Genomic DNA, 15,539 nt, shown 5'->3' with positions numbered 1-15,539 from the left:
CTAACACTGTACCCAGATCCATGCCAAATGTTTCCCCCCCCCCTTTTTTTCCATATAATCCTAACACCCAACCCTGAAGCACTATTATTATCTCCTTTTTACAGATGAGGCTTAGTGACATCAAGTGACTTGGCCAAGTTCTTACTGTGGGAAACACGGAGCCGGTATTGGCCTGTAGAGCCAGTGCTCATAGCCGTTGGTTAGGACCGTCTGTCTCCCATTGTAGGTAAAGAGACTAGGAAATACAGAAATTTAGAAAGAAATTATTCAGCCATGAGGACATAGCTGGGAAGAATAAGGTAAATGATTCAAGGTACTAATATCAGTACAAGAAGCAGAATTCACACTGGAAAATCTTTTACATTCCTCTGTTCCTCCTTTCCACTCAAGAAGCTCTGTAGCAAGTTTAGAGATGAGATAGGCTTGAAGCAGAACACACAATGACTCATGCCTTCTGGATATCACTGGCTTGAGTTGTACTCACCCAGGTACCTACGAGAGGGAGCAGGAGACTGGGAAAGAGTGGAGGAGGAAGGAAAGTAAAGAGATTGAGGAATGAGGCTGGAAGTTTGAGGCAGGGGGGCAGGGAAGATAGGAGGTGCTTTCTGGAGCGGATTTGCCCCGCTCAGCGGGAGAACTGCATCAGTGAATTTCCCACTCAAGGACCCGGCTGCCCTCACTCCTGCTCCGCTTGCCTTCTGCTGCTTGGAAGCCCTGAGTTAATACACACGGACTCCCACCATCGCAGTGGTTCCATGGCAGCTGCTAACCTAACTTCTAGGAGTGTTGTCATCCATGGCATGTGGCATGTGATTTTGTCAGGCTTCCTTACCTGAAGATCGTAAGGGGCTTTGTCTCTGCTGCATTTCTTCTGAGCTAGTGAAATAATTTTTTATGTGAGAAGAACTGTGCTAAATTTAATAGGAACAATAGTAAACTTTTGAGAGGAATAGTCAACATTTAGTTGATGTATTTATCAAACAGCTGGTTAGTTAAGTGATTGACTCCATATTAACCAATTTACAAAACTGAGTATGAATATCTGGACATCTTGTCTTTCTGAAATATGAAAGAGGAAAAATGTTTCTTTGTGGAAGCCCCAGGGAACTGAAAGTCCAGGGGAAATGTAAAATCTATCTATGGAATTACAGACATGTTGTTCATTCACTTTCTTTTCTTTTCAGGGACTGGTTAAACATGCTGAGCCCACCCATTGTTCCTCCCAGTCAACAGCCAGCTGAGCGGCATCCAGATTCCCCTGGAAGTTCGAGTGCTCAAGGTGGGAATATGAAAAATGCTATGCATAAAACAATAAAAATAATTTACTATAAATAGAGAGAATCAGTCACTTTGAGATGCCACTGTGTTCATTAAGTGCTGATCATTTAGCCTCACACACCCAAAATGAAGTAACCTGTGCCTCATTTTTTAGGATGATGAGTTCTTTACAACTAAAAAGAATATGAGAGAGAAATTGTCCTCGTTCTTCTAAAGGTTAATACCAGGACAAAGTATAGTTTAAGGCATAAGAGCATGGCTTCGGTGTCAAGTTGGCCTTCATCTGAATTCCGGCTCTACCAGTTCCCACTGTGTGACCTTTATGAATTTTGGTTACTGCCTCTGTAAAATAATACAAGTAACAGATAGTGCCCACCTGATCATTTCTTGTGAAGGTTCAATGAGGTACTGTATATGAAGCACGTATTATAATACCTGCCAAATACCAGCTGTTGGCATTATTATAAAGCAGACCCAGTATTCCGACATCACCCATTTTCATTAATACAGAGATACGACCTTTTCATTAACAAGAAGGCTGTCACATAGCTATGAAAGGTACTAGTAATAGAAAAATTGGAAGGATACAGGGATGAAAATTTGCCTGGGGTTCCCTTTGTTGGCACAGCCATGAAGATGAACTGTTAGTGGCTGGTGGTGAGCAGGGAACTTGCACACAGGAGGAACATAAAAGAATCTCCGGTGGAAACAGGGGTTGAGATGACAAGGGCGGGGAGTAATCTCAAGTGCATAATTGGAGTGACAAATAACCGCAGAGTGAGACTCTGAGACAGTTTTCTGGGTTGAATTTTGAAGATGGAAATGCTATATCTGAAGCTTAAAAAAAGTGGAAGCGAAACCAATATAAATTGCTCCAACAAAAGTGCCAGGTTTTTTGGGGTTTTTTGTTTTTTTTCCTAACTGCCCAGGGAAAAAAGTGGAGCGTCCCATTTGTCTTCAGGTATGGAAAATTCAGAGAGAGCTCATACATCTGAGTTGTACATTTTGGCCGCCCCAGGGATAGAGATGTCTCTGTGATTTACTATCTGAAATAGATTATGCCCCTCAAATTAGGAATCTTTTTAGAGGTGTACATTTATAATTACTTATGACAGAAAAATAGCATCTTGGCTGTCAGGAGGAGACCTTGCTGTGAGGGAACAAATAATATGTTATGTTAAGTGTCCTAAATAAGCCACAGGAACCGAGCGCGTGGTCCTTGAGCAAAGGCACCCAAGATATATGTTAGTGACGAGTGGCTGAAAGGATGTCTTAGAGTCACCATTGCCAAGCCCGGTCTGACAGCAGGAGCTCAGTTATGTTGAAGGTAAACAGAACTTCCATTGAGGGCAAATTAAGAAATGAAAGTCAGAGGTTTGTAAAATGGACTGGCCAGTGTTCACCAGATCAGGCACTCCTTCTGCCTGTCACCCTAGATTTTTATCAGCTGTCCCTCCCTGTCCCTTTTCTCATATACTTGGGTGGCTTGTAGTTGATTAATGCCATCAAAAACTAGTATTTCCTATTTGCTCACCTTCCCCTTTTCTGATACACCTGGGTGGTTTGTAGTTAATTCCATCAAAAACTAGTGTTTCCTATTTGGTTAATCTTTGTGTGTTCATGGCATAGTTTTAGACAGCACAGCACTGTCAACACTTACCAATATACTTATATTGTGTTTCCATCTGTTCTCATAAGGTATTTGTCAAAGAAAAACAGTGCACTCAAGTTTCCAGCTTCTATCATTAGAAGGGAGAGGGAGGCATGGCTGTGGGCAGCCTGGGACTCCTCCTGGGTTCCTGTCGCACAGCTCCATTCATTCAGCACTTACTGTGTGCCGGACGCTGTGCTAAGACACTATGTTCAGCCCTCACAACAACAGGAGGACTATGTCTGTGTGTTGTATATGTGTGTGTGTGTGTGTGTGTGTGTGTGTGTTACAGCTGAGGACACTGAGGCACAACGTTCTTAAATAACTTGCCCAAGGTCACACAACTACTAAGTGTGTGACAACTACTAGGATTTGAACCCAAGAGCAGCCAGCCTCAGAGCCCAACCACTACATGTTTATGCTTTGTGGGTTTTTGAACCAGGTGAATAGATTACCTATTCAAAAAGTTAATATGTAAAACCAGGAAATGAAAAATTGTTTTTCCTTTGAGAGTTTCTGATATATAGGAAAAACAAAACATCTCAAGGGCCAAGTGGCTAATTGCTCCAAAAAAGTACCAGTTTGGGCAGTTTAATTGAGAAATAAAGGAAACCTCTGGTTTCAGCCCTGGACCTGCCTCCTCCTCCCACCCATGCTTGTTAGAAATAACTGGTAGCCACAGTTGACCACACCTAGGGCAAGGCCAAGGGAGTGAATGAGCTGAAAGAAGGACACTGTCATGGGGTGGTAGAATGTGGGGCCTGGGTGTTTGCAGGTAGCCTGTCTCCTTGAAGGCCCTCCCAGGCAGCCTTACCTAAGTAGGCAAGCCTCCTACCACTGTGTGCTCTTCACTCCACCCTCTAACATTTTCTTCATACCTTTCACAGTTTGTAAATCTTTATTTGCTTACTTGTTTACTCTCCCTCTTCCTAAGCAGGCCATGAGTTTTTAAGAGCAGAGACTTTGTCAGTTTGCTCCCTCCTGGATCCCTGGAGCCCTGTGCAAGTTCTAGCATATATTAGATTCTCTAAATTCTCATTAGAAAGAAGACAAGAAGGCTGACAGGGATGGAAGGAGGGTGGGAAATATTTCTTAACTGGTCATTTCTTATTACAACCCTGAGGGGGAAAGTAGAGCAATTCATTGAAATCTGACTTTTGGTCCCCACCCATTCCAATTTTTTGGTATATTTGGTATATTTCTAAAATTCAGCCATGAGAGTATTGAACTTAGACCCATACATTTTAGCAATTGAAGAGTTATAAACCACCTTATGCAGTGGCTCTTAAACTTTATTTATAAGCAGTGACAACTTTTCTTTCAAATGGAATCTCAATGTTTAGAAGAGATGAAAGCAGAACAGCTCTGGCCAATGGGCAAGTTAGGATCTCAGAATTTTCCCCTGGGGCTCTGATAAACCAGTTAAAAACACTGATGTCATCACCCAACCCTCTCAATCTGGCTAAAGAGGCAAATGACTTGCTCAAGGGCAAATGCCCAGTCAGAGCCCAGCTAGGGCCAGGACCCAGGCTTCCTTACCTCAGTGCCCTTTCTGCAGAACAGTTTCACTGGGAGGTGAACATGGTTCGTGAGGGAAAGGTGATCTCCCCTCTTCAGACTTTTAGGATAAAAATAATAATATCTTTTATTTCATCTTCCTGTGTTCTGAGCCTGTACGAGGACTTGAATTCTCACAATGGCCTACTGAGGCGTGGATGCTACTGTTACACCATCTTCCAGGTGGTGCACTGGGACTCAGAGCAGCGCTGAACCACCACGTCTCTATCAGAGGCAGAGAGGCCAGGATGCATTTGTGCAGCTGGGGGCGTAACTGCATTTTAACAGCAGGGAAGGATGGCCTGACCAATGCACAATTCTAGCAAACTCGCCTCGGGCATACAAAAGGAAGTGCATGAGTTTTATCTGGCCCCTTGAGTCAGAGGTTCCTGTCCCTACTGTGTTCAGTAGGAGTTTGTGTCCCAGCCACAGTTTCTGCTCGGCAAATGCCACCTTCAAGTGAGCAGCCCAGTCTGCGCAGAGCCGGCCAGCCAGCAGGAACAGCGCTGCGCTTGGACCTCTCCACCCAGCGGGATGGGGAGCCTGTCAGCTCTTCACAGCTCCTCCGGGGCTGGAATATACTTGCTGAATACCAACTACCGTGGGCATAGGTGCCCTTAACACTTCCTAAAATGTGTTTTCCTGGAGCTCGTGTGAAATGTGAAAATGGGAAGTTAAGATTTCAGAACTTACTCGAGAAAACTACCAAACTGACCTTTTGAAAATGAACCATACTTGGCTCAAAGAATAGTTGTCAATTTGTTTTTGACATTTGTTCCTTTACAGATATGACCCTTTAATTATTCACGCTTACCAGCTCCAAAATGGAATAATAATGACCACTCTCGTCAGGCCTGTAGACCTCTCTTGCAGTTTACCTAGATTTTGAGTAAGAAAGGCATTCAGAAGGGTTTTTGGAGTAGCCAGGAGTCACAAAAATGACATTGTTATACGTGTTTTGTGACAAAGCCACATAGGGTATTCTTTTATGAGCATTGATTAATCTCCTCTTACATATAAATAGGTAGCAAATGCTTACTTTATAGCTGTAATATCCAAATTACTAGTAAAGAATTTACAGAGATCTCAGGGCTCCTCACAGCGGACCGGAGAGAGGGGTTTCTGGCTGCCTGTGCTTCGCCAGCAGGGGAGGAATCCTTCACTCTCCTGCCACATAATTATTTGACATTTACCTAATACTCTCACTCTTTACCGTTACGCTTCACTGAACAGCTGTGGTACCCCAGTGCCTAACGTGGCATCTAGGACATAGTAAACGCTCCGTGAACATGTGATGAATGAATGAGTGAATCTTCTGGCCATGGGAACATGGGAATGATTTGATCTACTCTCTGGACCTTCCTTGTACCTTGAAGATTTATTTAAGATCCAAAGGAGACCTTCCTCCAAAAAATCAATATTGGTATATAAAAATAATAATAGCAGCTAGCATTAATAAAGCACTCCTGTGTGGCCGGCACTGTGTGGAGTTTTTCTGTGCATTACCGCACGCGGACTCCTCCCAGCACTGCTCAGCGTGGGGTTTTGTTATGTGCCCACTTCTCAGTTGAGGTGAAGGAGCTTGCCTGGGTCACAGACCCACTGAATGTGGATCGGGACGCTGACCCAGGCCTGTCCAACCAGAGTCCACTTCCTTAACTCCAACGCTGCGGTAAATTCTGACTAACCCTGTTTAGGTTAATAAGAACTGGACGACTGAAACGTCCACTGCAATTTTTTTAATTTAGGAAGTTCTCTTTTCTTGAAGCTTTCTGGATAAAATAGTACTCCCTTTAGTACTCTCTTTAGACCCATAGGGCCCCCCCCCCAACCCTCAGCTTATAAAATGATTCGTAGTATTTATGATACTCTTGAAAGCAGAGCCTCTGCTCCTTCTCCTGTTGGGTAGGGAGATACTTTCCACAGCTATCAGGGTCCAGGGAGTGTCTTCTCTACAGAGAAGTGGTTAGAGAGGGAGTCAAATCAGTCTCTCACTGGTATCAACAGATGCCTTCTTTTTGGGGATGCTAGAAGGAAACTCTGTGATAGAAATGTGAACACTGCTGGTGTCTGAGGCCCTCTCCCCTATTCCAGAACCACTCCCACCTACTTATCCCCCAGATGCATCCCAGAAGGAGTCCTGGCCCAGAATGTGGTCCCAGCTTCCCTTGCTGTAATTGGGATACATTTTCTTGTAGCTCAAGGTTGACACGTTGCCTGAAATCAGGCTCCTAAGAGACTATGGGCTCTGTAGGCTTCAGAGCTCAATAGCTTAGCGAGGGACCTTCCTTCATATGTAACAAAGTACATTCATAGTTGTAAGCCACACATTTTCAAGTGCACGTTTGAATCACTGCATGTTTATAAGTAGAGATTGCCTAGAAAGAATGACAATGCAATAATTCCTAATTAGTCAATCATCCAAATCCTTCAATATGTCCCTTAAAATGGCATTTTCCAAGTAAAATATAGCCATCAGTTTTCACAAAAGTGGTTATATACCTATTTCCCAAATGACACCTAAACTACAGTCACAGCAAGTTATTTGCCTGCCAAAAACAGTATAGCTCTCTAATTGGAAGAAAATATCTTTTCCTCATTTTTATTGCATTGTTTGTCCTTTATCTTTCTCCCATTTGAGGGCATATGTTTGCTGAGGACCAAAATTTGGTAGTTCACAGTGGACTTTCTCAGATTTTAGTGCAAGTTCATTTTGCCCTACTATTAGATGTGTTGATAGAAGAGTTTGCAAGTACCTAATACTCAGCAGAATCTTATCTAAAATGTCATCTTCATTGATCTCAAGGCTGACTGCTCCAATGGTGATCCCTCACTGTTGCATTGTTTAAACAATAGTGTATTAGTATGCACATAAAAATACAGTCAATCAGTTCTCAAGATCTATAGAAGAGAAAATACATTAACTTTTTTAAAAAAAATTCTACATGAGAGCGTCAGAAAATCGAAGATCGAGTGCAGTGTCTTGATTCAGAGATTTTAAATCTGATAAACTAGTGCCACATCATTTATTTTCAAGCTTGAAGACTTAGCTTGCACATATAGGTTTTCTATTACGTACGGTAAAAATGCAATAAATATATATAATTAAACATTTATATCAATTGACTTTCATAAGGTGAACTGGAGGGATTATTTACCCGAGCTGATCTAACCGAGAGCAGCCAGTATTGCTGTGTTTGGTCTGGCTCCATTGGTTTCTCTTCTGTTATTGCTGACAACCAGTTTCAAAGTGGATGAGGCGAAAAGTTTGTAAATAGATTATTATCTGAAAGGTAATTTTATTTCACTAGAAATGACTTTATTATGTGAAGAAGAGTAAAAATGTAATTTGGACCCCTGTGCAGATGCTCTTAGTCTGGTAGCAGAAAATAGTTTTATTTGTTAATTTGTCCTTCTAGGGTTCCTTGTAGCCAATCTTTGAATCAAGCAATTTAGCATTTTGAAGAAAAACAAACTCTGTTCTATCCAAGAATATAATTGAAAATTACCCCATATCCATGCACGATAATTACCTTTCAAAACATTTCCCAATGCTTGACATCATAGTGGTAATTGCTTAATGATGTTATAATTTCATTACATAGGGATTACAATAGCAAAGTGATGTAAGTTGGAGGCTTTGGAAATTAAGTTACAATGAAAACAAAACCTTTTATGTAAGTTTTAAAGCACTTATTTCAACATAAAATTATACATAATCTCACCCAATTTTTGTATGAATGTCATTGTTCGTAGTTTTAAAATTCATCCATTTAAAGCTTGGGTGCTAAAAACTCTCAAAACCTATCTTAGTCCACATGGTTATAATGCGTGAGGTTCCAGTTCTATAGTGATATGTATTGGAACGAATGCTTTTATGTAGCATTTATTGCTGCAGTTTGTATGCATTATGTAGCAAGACCTCTACTAATGAATTGGATCTACCTCGATCCCTTTGCAGTTAGGAGATAAAGTCCCACAGCCCATTACAATAGCTATTTTCATCTGGAAAGATTCCTGACTGGTTGTAAAATATATTACGTTTTCTAATTTAATAGCACCAGATTAAAGCTTCCCTTTGGGGAAGGTACAGGCGCAGAATGCACTAAACAATTATATAGCATATAACTCTTATGTGCCAGTAATCAGTTTCCCCCAATGTGTTGATGAAGAAATCAAATGGCAGATCCCTGCGAGAGCTTAACGCATAATCATTTACCTCAGCAATATGTGATTGTTGACCTTATACTGATGGAAAAATTAGTTTTACTTTTTGAAACATAGATGATTTTTGGTATAAGAACTGTTTTGATTTAAAGATGAATTCATTGTAATGTCCTATATAAAACTAGTTGAAGGCTTTTTATTTCATTCAAATCCACTATTTTTTTTTCTTTTGGTAAAAAAAAAATCAAACAGATGCAATTTGGGGGTAGGGAATAAGGTATAAATGAACATACCCTTATTATGTCTAACTCAGATATCCTATGTTTCCATGATGATGATCATAATGACAACATTTACTGAGTATTCACTGTGTATGTGCTGAGTATTATCATATTTTCTTCATAGGAACAATGACAGTTACAATTGTTATCCTTACTTTACGTAAGAGAAAACTGAAGCCCAGAGCAGTGAATTTTCCCAGTGTCCCACAGCTGTAATGTGGTAGAAATGGGATTTGGAACCAGGTCCATCTGACTCCATTGTCTGAATGTCATATTTCCGGCCTCTATAAAGCCTTTTCTTCATACTTTATATCAGTACTTATGTTCTGAGTTACGCAAAAAGTTATAGCCTATAGTTCATGATTTATTTTATTATGCTTATCCTTAATAGTAATAGCAACTATCATTTATCAAACAATATTATTATACTATGTTATGCATATTACAGTGTCCAGCTTAATCTCCCACAAAACACTATGAAATAGGCATTTTTATCCCCCCACTTTTTTTTTTTTTGGTAGAGACAGGGTCTTGCTATATTGCCCAGGCTGATCTTGAACTCCTGGCCTCAAGCAATCTCCCCACTTTGGCCACCCAAAATGCTGGGATTACAGGCATGAGCCACCATGGCTGGCCATGTTATTCCCATTTTATAAACCAGGAAACCAAGGTCCAGTGAGGTGAAATAACCTTCCGCCAGCCTACAGTCACCCAGGCAGTAAACAGCAGGGCTCCCGTTCATCCCCAGGAGTGCTGGACTCTAGAGCCCGTGAGTGCTCCTAGTGACTGTGCAGTAGCAACTCCCAGTTTAACTTCTCATTAATCTTTAGTAGCTTTCACATACACCTTCCATGTGTGTGTCACATTCACAGCTGGACTGTGCCCAGCTCAGTCACATAGCAGGCACACAGTAGATATTTACTGATAAACTGATTTTGTTCCATTCTCTGAAGTAGCCCAAATATTAAAGGGACGATGGATTGAATATCTGAAAGTAAAGGACGTGCACACTCTCCTTTGATGTGCAGAAGTGACCTAAAGGGGTCATCTTCAATATGGAATGACCATTTGAAGAGCATGTCCAGCCTCTCCTACTTAGAAGAAGAAGGATGGGGGCAGGGCCTCGGGGACCCTTCATACGGCAACAGACGGAAATACAGGAAGGGCAGCCTTCCTTCTCTGACTTCCTGTTCTTAATTAGAACTGTGCAGAGTGCTCAGGTCAGCTACCACTATTAATGTGGTCGTTAGCAAAGTCCTGTCATACTTCAGGGATATAAACCACTGCAGCCAAGAGTCACAGAAGCTCATCAAAAGCGCCGTAGGGATCATTGGATCTGGTGCCCTGTCCTATGCAGGGTTCATCTACAAAATTCTGCACAAAAGGTTGCCCAGTCTCTGCTTTACGCTCCCTAGAGTACATGTTTCATTTGCTGCTCAGCTGTAATGCTTAGAAAATTCTCTCTTGTGCTAAGCCAAAAAATGCCCCTCGCCCCCCTTAGCATCCACCTGTTGGTCCTATTGCTTCCTCCGGGAACCCTCAGATCTTCACTTCTCCCTCATATGCCACCCGTCATATACTTGAAGCCAGAGGGACTGCTGTCACCTCCATCAAGCTTTCTCTTTTCTGGAGTTAACCAGCCCAGTTCCTTTGGGCCTGCTGAGCTGTTTGCTTCTGCCCTCACACATGGACTCTCTCATCTTTGCCAATAGTTTTTTAACTATGAGAAGTCAAATTTCTTGGTTCCAAACCTGATTTTTTTTAAATGTCAGACACCTTTAAGTTTATTATTAATCTTTCCTATGTTTAAATTCATTTAATGTAATAGCTCCCAGTTGAATGTGTTACACCACCCTCTTAGTAGAAACATCAAGCACAGTATGGTAGGAAGAACACCGAACTGATTGGCAGTCTGAAAACAGAGTTTTTCCCCAACTCTGCCTCTAACTCACCAAGTGACCTCAGATGAGCTATTTAACTTTGCAGACCCTGGTTTCCTCATCAGGAAAATGGACCTGATAATTCCTGCCTGTTTTGCAGGGTCAATGCGGGTCGGCTGAGCTACTGCGTAAGAAAGTGCTTTCTAAACCTTCGAGGGCTCTGCCGGTTGAGGTGTTAGCAGACAAGGCAGACATAGTCATTCCTCGGTTAAACTCCACCTTTTAAGGATTGCTGGCACTGTGCTCAGCTCACAAACGTCTGCTGATTTCACATTTTGCCCCCTTCTCTGCACACTCCGTGGGAACAGGGCCTGTTTCTTTCTTAAAATCATTATGTCCCCCACAGCTAGCTCAGTGCCCGGCTTGTGGAAGGATCATGTTAAACGTATTTTGGATGGTTAGAAGAAGAATGGGCAGAGGAATGGCTGTGGTACTGTATGAAAGCCCCACTTCACCATCTGGGCATCCTTGGACTTAACTCCAGCTTGTCAATGTCCTGACGGTGTCCGTGCGCCAGCTTGGTCTGAGTTGGGCTGGGTAAGATGGAATGCCACCTCCAACACCACTTCCCTTACTCTGGGCAGTGGCACTTCAGACCATGGGCTTTTATTCACACCTTCAAGAGACACTCTGTTTTTATTGAGCCTCTATGATGAGTGAGCCCTGTTCTGTGCCCACCATGCAAGCCCTTCTGAAGCTTATGCTAGTGAGCTCACAGCCAGAGGCTCAGTTTTCTTTGGTCCTTAATAGCCTGTTCTAATGAAGACAGAGAGGGGTGTTGGCTCAATCACCCCTTTCTCCACAAGCCTGCTCTGATCTTCTCTGGCTGGGGAGGTCTTGACCTTTCCGGCTCTGAACTCATTACATGGACTTTCAGAAGTACTCAGAACTTGCAAATACTGAAGTACTTAGCACAACACTGGGCACAGAAAAGGTACTGGGAATCATCTTTGTAAAACAGATTTTTTTCATTTCATGCCATTTATTGGAAACCAACCAAGCCTTAATAAAGACTAGTTCTCTCCATCTAAGCCATGTAAATGGATGTCACAAGAAAAAAGCATCAAGCCGTGTTCGTATCCCCAGCAAACTCGGCAGACCTTCCTACCACTAATAAAACTACAGACTACCCGACATTTTGTTTTCTATATGTGTTCTCTGCTTTTTGTACCTTAAAGTCCTATTGTTTTAATTCAGATTTGTTTGGTAGCCTTTTTAGGATGCAAGAATGGGGATCGAGTTCTCTATTTTATCATTTAATTTGTGTTGTTTTGCATTTTGTACAGCTCTGGCCCATGAAGAAGTTTAGAACTATGATCATTAAGTTTTGAATCCTGCCCAAGCTTCCTAACCCTAGTGGGCATAACTCTTGAGCTTTTGGCCCTCTCCCTTTCCTCTTTCCCCTCCCCGCCAATTCTGCGCACTCGGTTTTCTTTCCTTTATCATGAAGCTGGCCCTTCTGATCACTGTTTCTTCTCTATCTTGCACTGCCTGTGTAGAGGCTCCTCACTTCCACAGTGCTGCTCTGTTCCAGCCTAAATATTCTACCCAAATAAAGAAAATCCCCCAGGAGAGATGGCACTTCCTGCTTCGTTGCCCGTCTGGTGTTAGAGTTTTGCAATTCCCGGGCTGGCCAGCCGCTAACATGTCTGTGGTTCCCCTTCCCCACAGGTGAAGAAGACCCGAGTGTGGAAGAGGACGAGGAAGTGCTGACTCTGTTGTATGACCCATGTCTGAACTGTTACTTTGACCCCCAGACTGGGAAATACTACGAGTTGGTATAATCAATCCCTCCTTCCAGGACAGAGAATGGCTACCCACAGTCGGAGCAGGATAGCAGTGCAGACTCACCACAAGCCTGTGCGATGGGCAGGCCCACAGAATCAACAGTAACTGAGAGAAATGAATTCATTTAGTGAGTAATATTCAATGCTAAGAATATCTACATTTTTTGTAGATGTGCGTGATTTTGAAACTGAAGGAATTAATACAGAGACAAGATTTTAGGACTTTGAATTGGTTCGTATTTGTTTGTTCCCATCCTACATATAATTTTGTTTATTTCATATAATTTTATGTAAATGAATTAAGAGTTATTAATTCAAATTTTTTGCAGTGTTAATCTGTAAATGATGGCTTGATATACAGAAAACATATTCTTGTTTAAAAGATGTCTGAGTACCTCTTATTTTATGACATATTTGTATCAAAAATAAAGTATGATGGTCAGAATACCTTTTAAAGTGCTTCTTTTTATTCACCCCATTTTCTTTACCAGAATATTCCTAAATGATATTTCCCTTTCCTTAGACTCTGAGAAAAGGAGACATTGTGAACTGTTCAGATTTTATGATCACATTTTATTGGCAATGGCCCCACTATTTCCATTTCATTATAGTTCAACCAGAGTTTGCCAAAGATCACAACATTGTTAATCACTTAAGCTGCTTAACGCTATACTTTTCTCTTTTTTTTAATCTTTTACCAATTATCTCTGAATTCTAATAATATGGTCCACATCTTGTACCATAGATTTAACAAGAAGTCACCCATCTGAACATCCCCTACACCTTACCACTTCTGTGACTTGGGCCTGGAGAAATCTTGGAGGCTTGCCTTGGTTTTTAAGGTTATGTCAGTGTAACTCTGCTTGCTGTATCACAAGGGAAAAGTCCTGTGCCTTCTGCATTCAGATAGACAGCCTTGAATTGTGTGCCAACTATATTAATATTGAGCTCGAGGAAGTACTTATTATATTAGTTGGCATATTCTGTTATTTAATAAAGATTTTTTAATAAAGAAGAGTACCAATGAAAATGAAAAATTATTGGTGTACAGTTGGATTTAATGGTAGTACTGTAATTTCATTTAATGTTGCTTGATAGAGGAAATAAGAGCTCTTTTTTTCAGGAGTAGATTTGGACTCCTATTCAAAGGATCATACATTATTTAGAGCCATGTTTGTGTTTGATAAGCTTTTAATCCTGTTGTTCATAAAGTATTCCTTCATTATGGATTTTTCTCCAAAATCTTTGTACTTACAAAATGAATAAATGAGGCTTTGCAAAGCATGCAGAATGATAAAAGAGTTGGAGGATCTTGATTTGGAGTAGGGCTTAGAAGGCCTTGTTCCCTTTAAATAGTTTCAGAACCATCCCTATAAATAAAGGAGTCAATTAGAAGTTTATATTCGTTAAGACTTGTCATTACAAATATCAAAAACAAGTTTGAATTACAAAAACAAGGATATAGGAGAGCCTCATGGACCCCAAAACAGAATGCTATAAGGCCTCCAAATAAATTCTAGCTGGGACTTAGAGGACTATAGAGAATTCTGTTGGGATTCTTAAATTGCAAGCGACGGGCAGCCTTGATCTCAGAATTCAAAGTCTTGCCGAACAGTCAAGCTCTGGGAGTCACAGGAATCAGAGCAGCTCCAGGGGTCCCTATAGCAGCAACTAACAGTTTCTCATGATGATGGTCACCAAAACGACGCCATCTTTTTCTGCCTTGGGTTTCTGCTGAAGGAGCAAGAGGCCAGTAGGCTTGACTTGTCAGTCATCCCCAAGAACACACGGAATGGGGATGAGAGACTCCCTGAAGGAGAAGAGGGCACTGTTAACAAAACAGGCAGGGATGCCAGGCAGGCGAAAACAACAGATGTCTCTCCTGGGAGTCTAGAAGTGTCCTCTCTGTCGCTCATCTCTGATTCATTTTGCCCTCTCTTCTCTCTCTCCTCTTCTCTCTCCACCCACTCCCCATAACTTTCTCAGCTACTCAGTCAACCTGCCAGAACATTCAGCTACTCCACAGCACATACATCCAACTACACAGAAATGTTAACTCTCAATTTCAGTTCAAAGATCCCAGAGTTGGGAGTTCTAGTTGGCCCAGTTCGGTCCAATGGGCACCCAGCACCCTCTTCAGTGAATGAGGGAGGAAGGCAGTTAAGGAGTCCGCGTGAGCACACATTCCAGAAGTGTCTACCACAAGGTCTCATTATCCCCTTTCTACATTTTATTTGCCTTTTTTAAAGGGGGTGGCTTCATTTTTATTGAGATTTCTATGGAAAAGTTGAAAAATAGAAATCAATGTGCTTCCCACTGCCAATTTTAAACCAAAGAGTACTTCCAGTTTACCTGGAAATGCATTAACTGAGCTACACTTGTTCATTGGTTATCAAATTTTGCTGCACATAAGAATCTTCTGGGAAGTTTGTGATAGTACTGATGTCTAGGTTCCACATCCAGAGAGTCTGATTTGATTTGTCTCAGATGCAGCCTGGGCATCAGGAATTTTTAAAACCTCCCTTAGCCATGCTAATGTGCAGTCAAGGCTGAGAAGCCTGCTATAGATTAGACCCAACATGATGAAAGGGCAGCAGCTTTGCCTAATGGCCTGTGTGCCTGTGGGGAAGAGTCTATAGTATTAGTTTCCATTTTCCAGACCTTAATTTCTACTTTTCTAATCAAATGTGTATCCAACCTTTATATCTGGAACTATTGTAAATGGACACTAAAAAATAGATTGATTCAATACAGAAATGCATCTTAAGATAATTTGTTATCAATCTGGGGAGTAATTCAAACAGTTTTTTCTTTCATATAATAAGAATGCAACTTACAAGTGAATTTAAGGCATCAGTCTCTAAATTATTATTTAATT

General features: G+C 41.5%; 1 protein-coding gene across 2 annotated transcripts in view; it reads left to right on the top strand.

Moving 5' to 3' along the window:
• Positions 1–12,658, top strand: part of CFAP20DC (CFAP20 domain containing) — a 252,338-nt gene extending 239,680 nt beyond the window's left edge. For both annotated transcript variants that reach the window (XM_069473756.1, XM_069473755.1), the window contains 2 exons: positions 1,185–1,279; positions 12,546–12,658. In XM_069473756.1, coding sequence (XP_069329857.1) covers positions 1,185–1,279; positions 12,546–12,658 — 208 coding nt within the window. The remainder of the gene's footprint in view (positions 1–1,184; positions 1,280–12,545) is intronic.
• Positions 12,659–15,539: the final 2,881 nt, after the last annotated feature.

This window comes from Eulemur rufifrons, chromosome 7 (genome assembly GCF_041146395.1).
Source record: "Eulemur rufifrons isolate Redbay chromosome 7, OSU_ERuf_1, whole genome shotgun sequence".
Taxonomy (NCBI): domain Eukaryota; kingdom Metazoa; phylum Chordata; class Mammalia; order Primates; family Lemuridae; genus Eulemur; species Eulemur rufifrons.
Note: the sequence above shows the minus strand (reverse complement) of the source record. Positions and strands in the feature narration are given on the sequence as shown.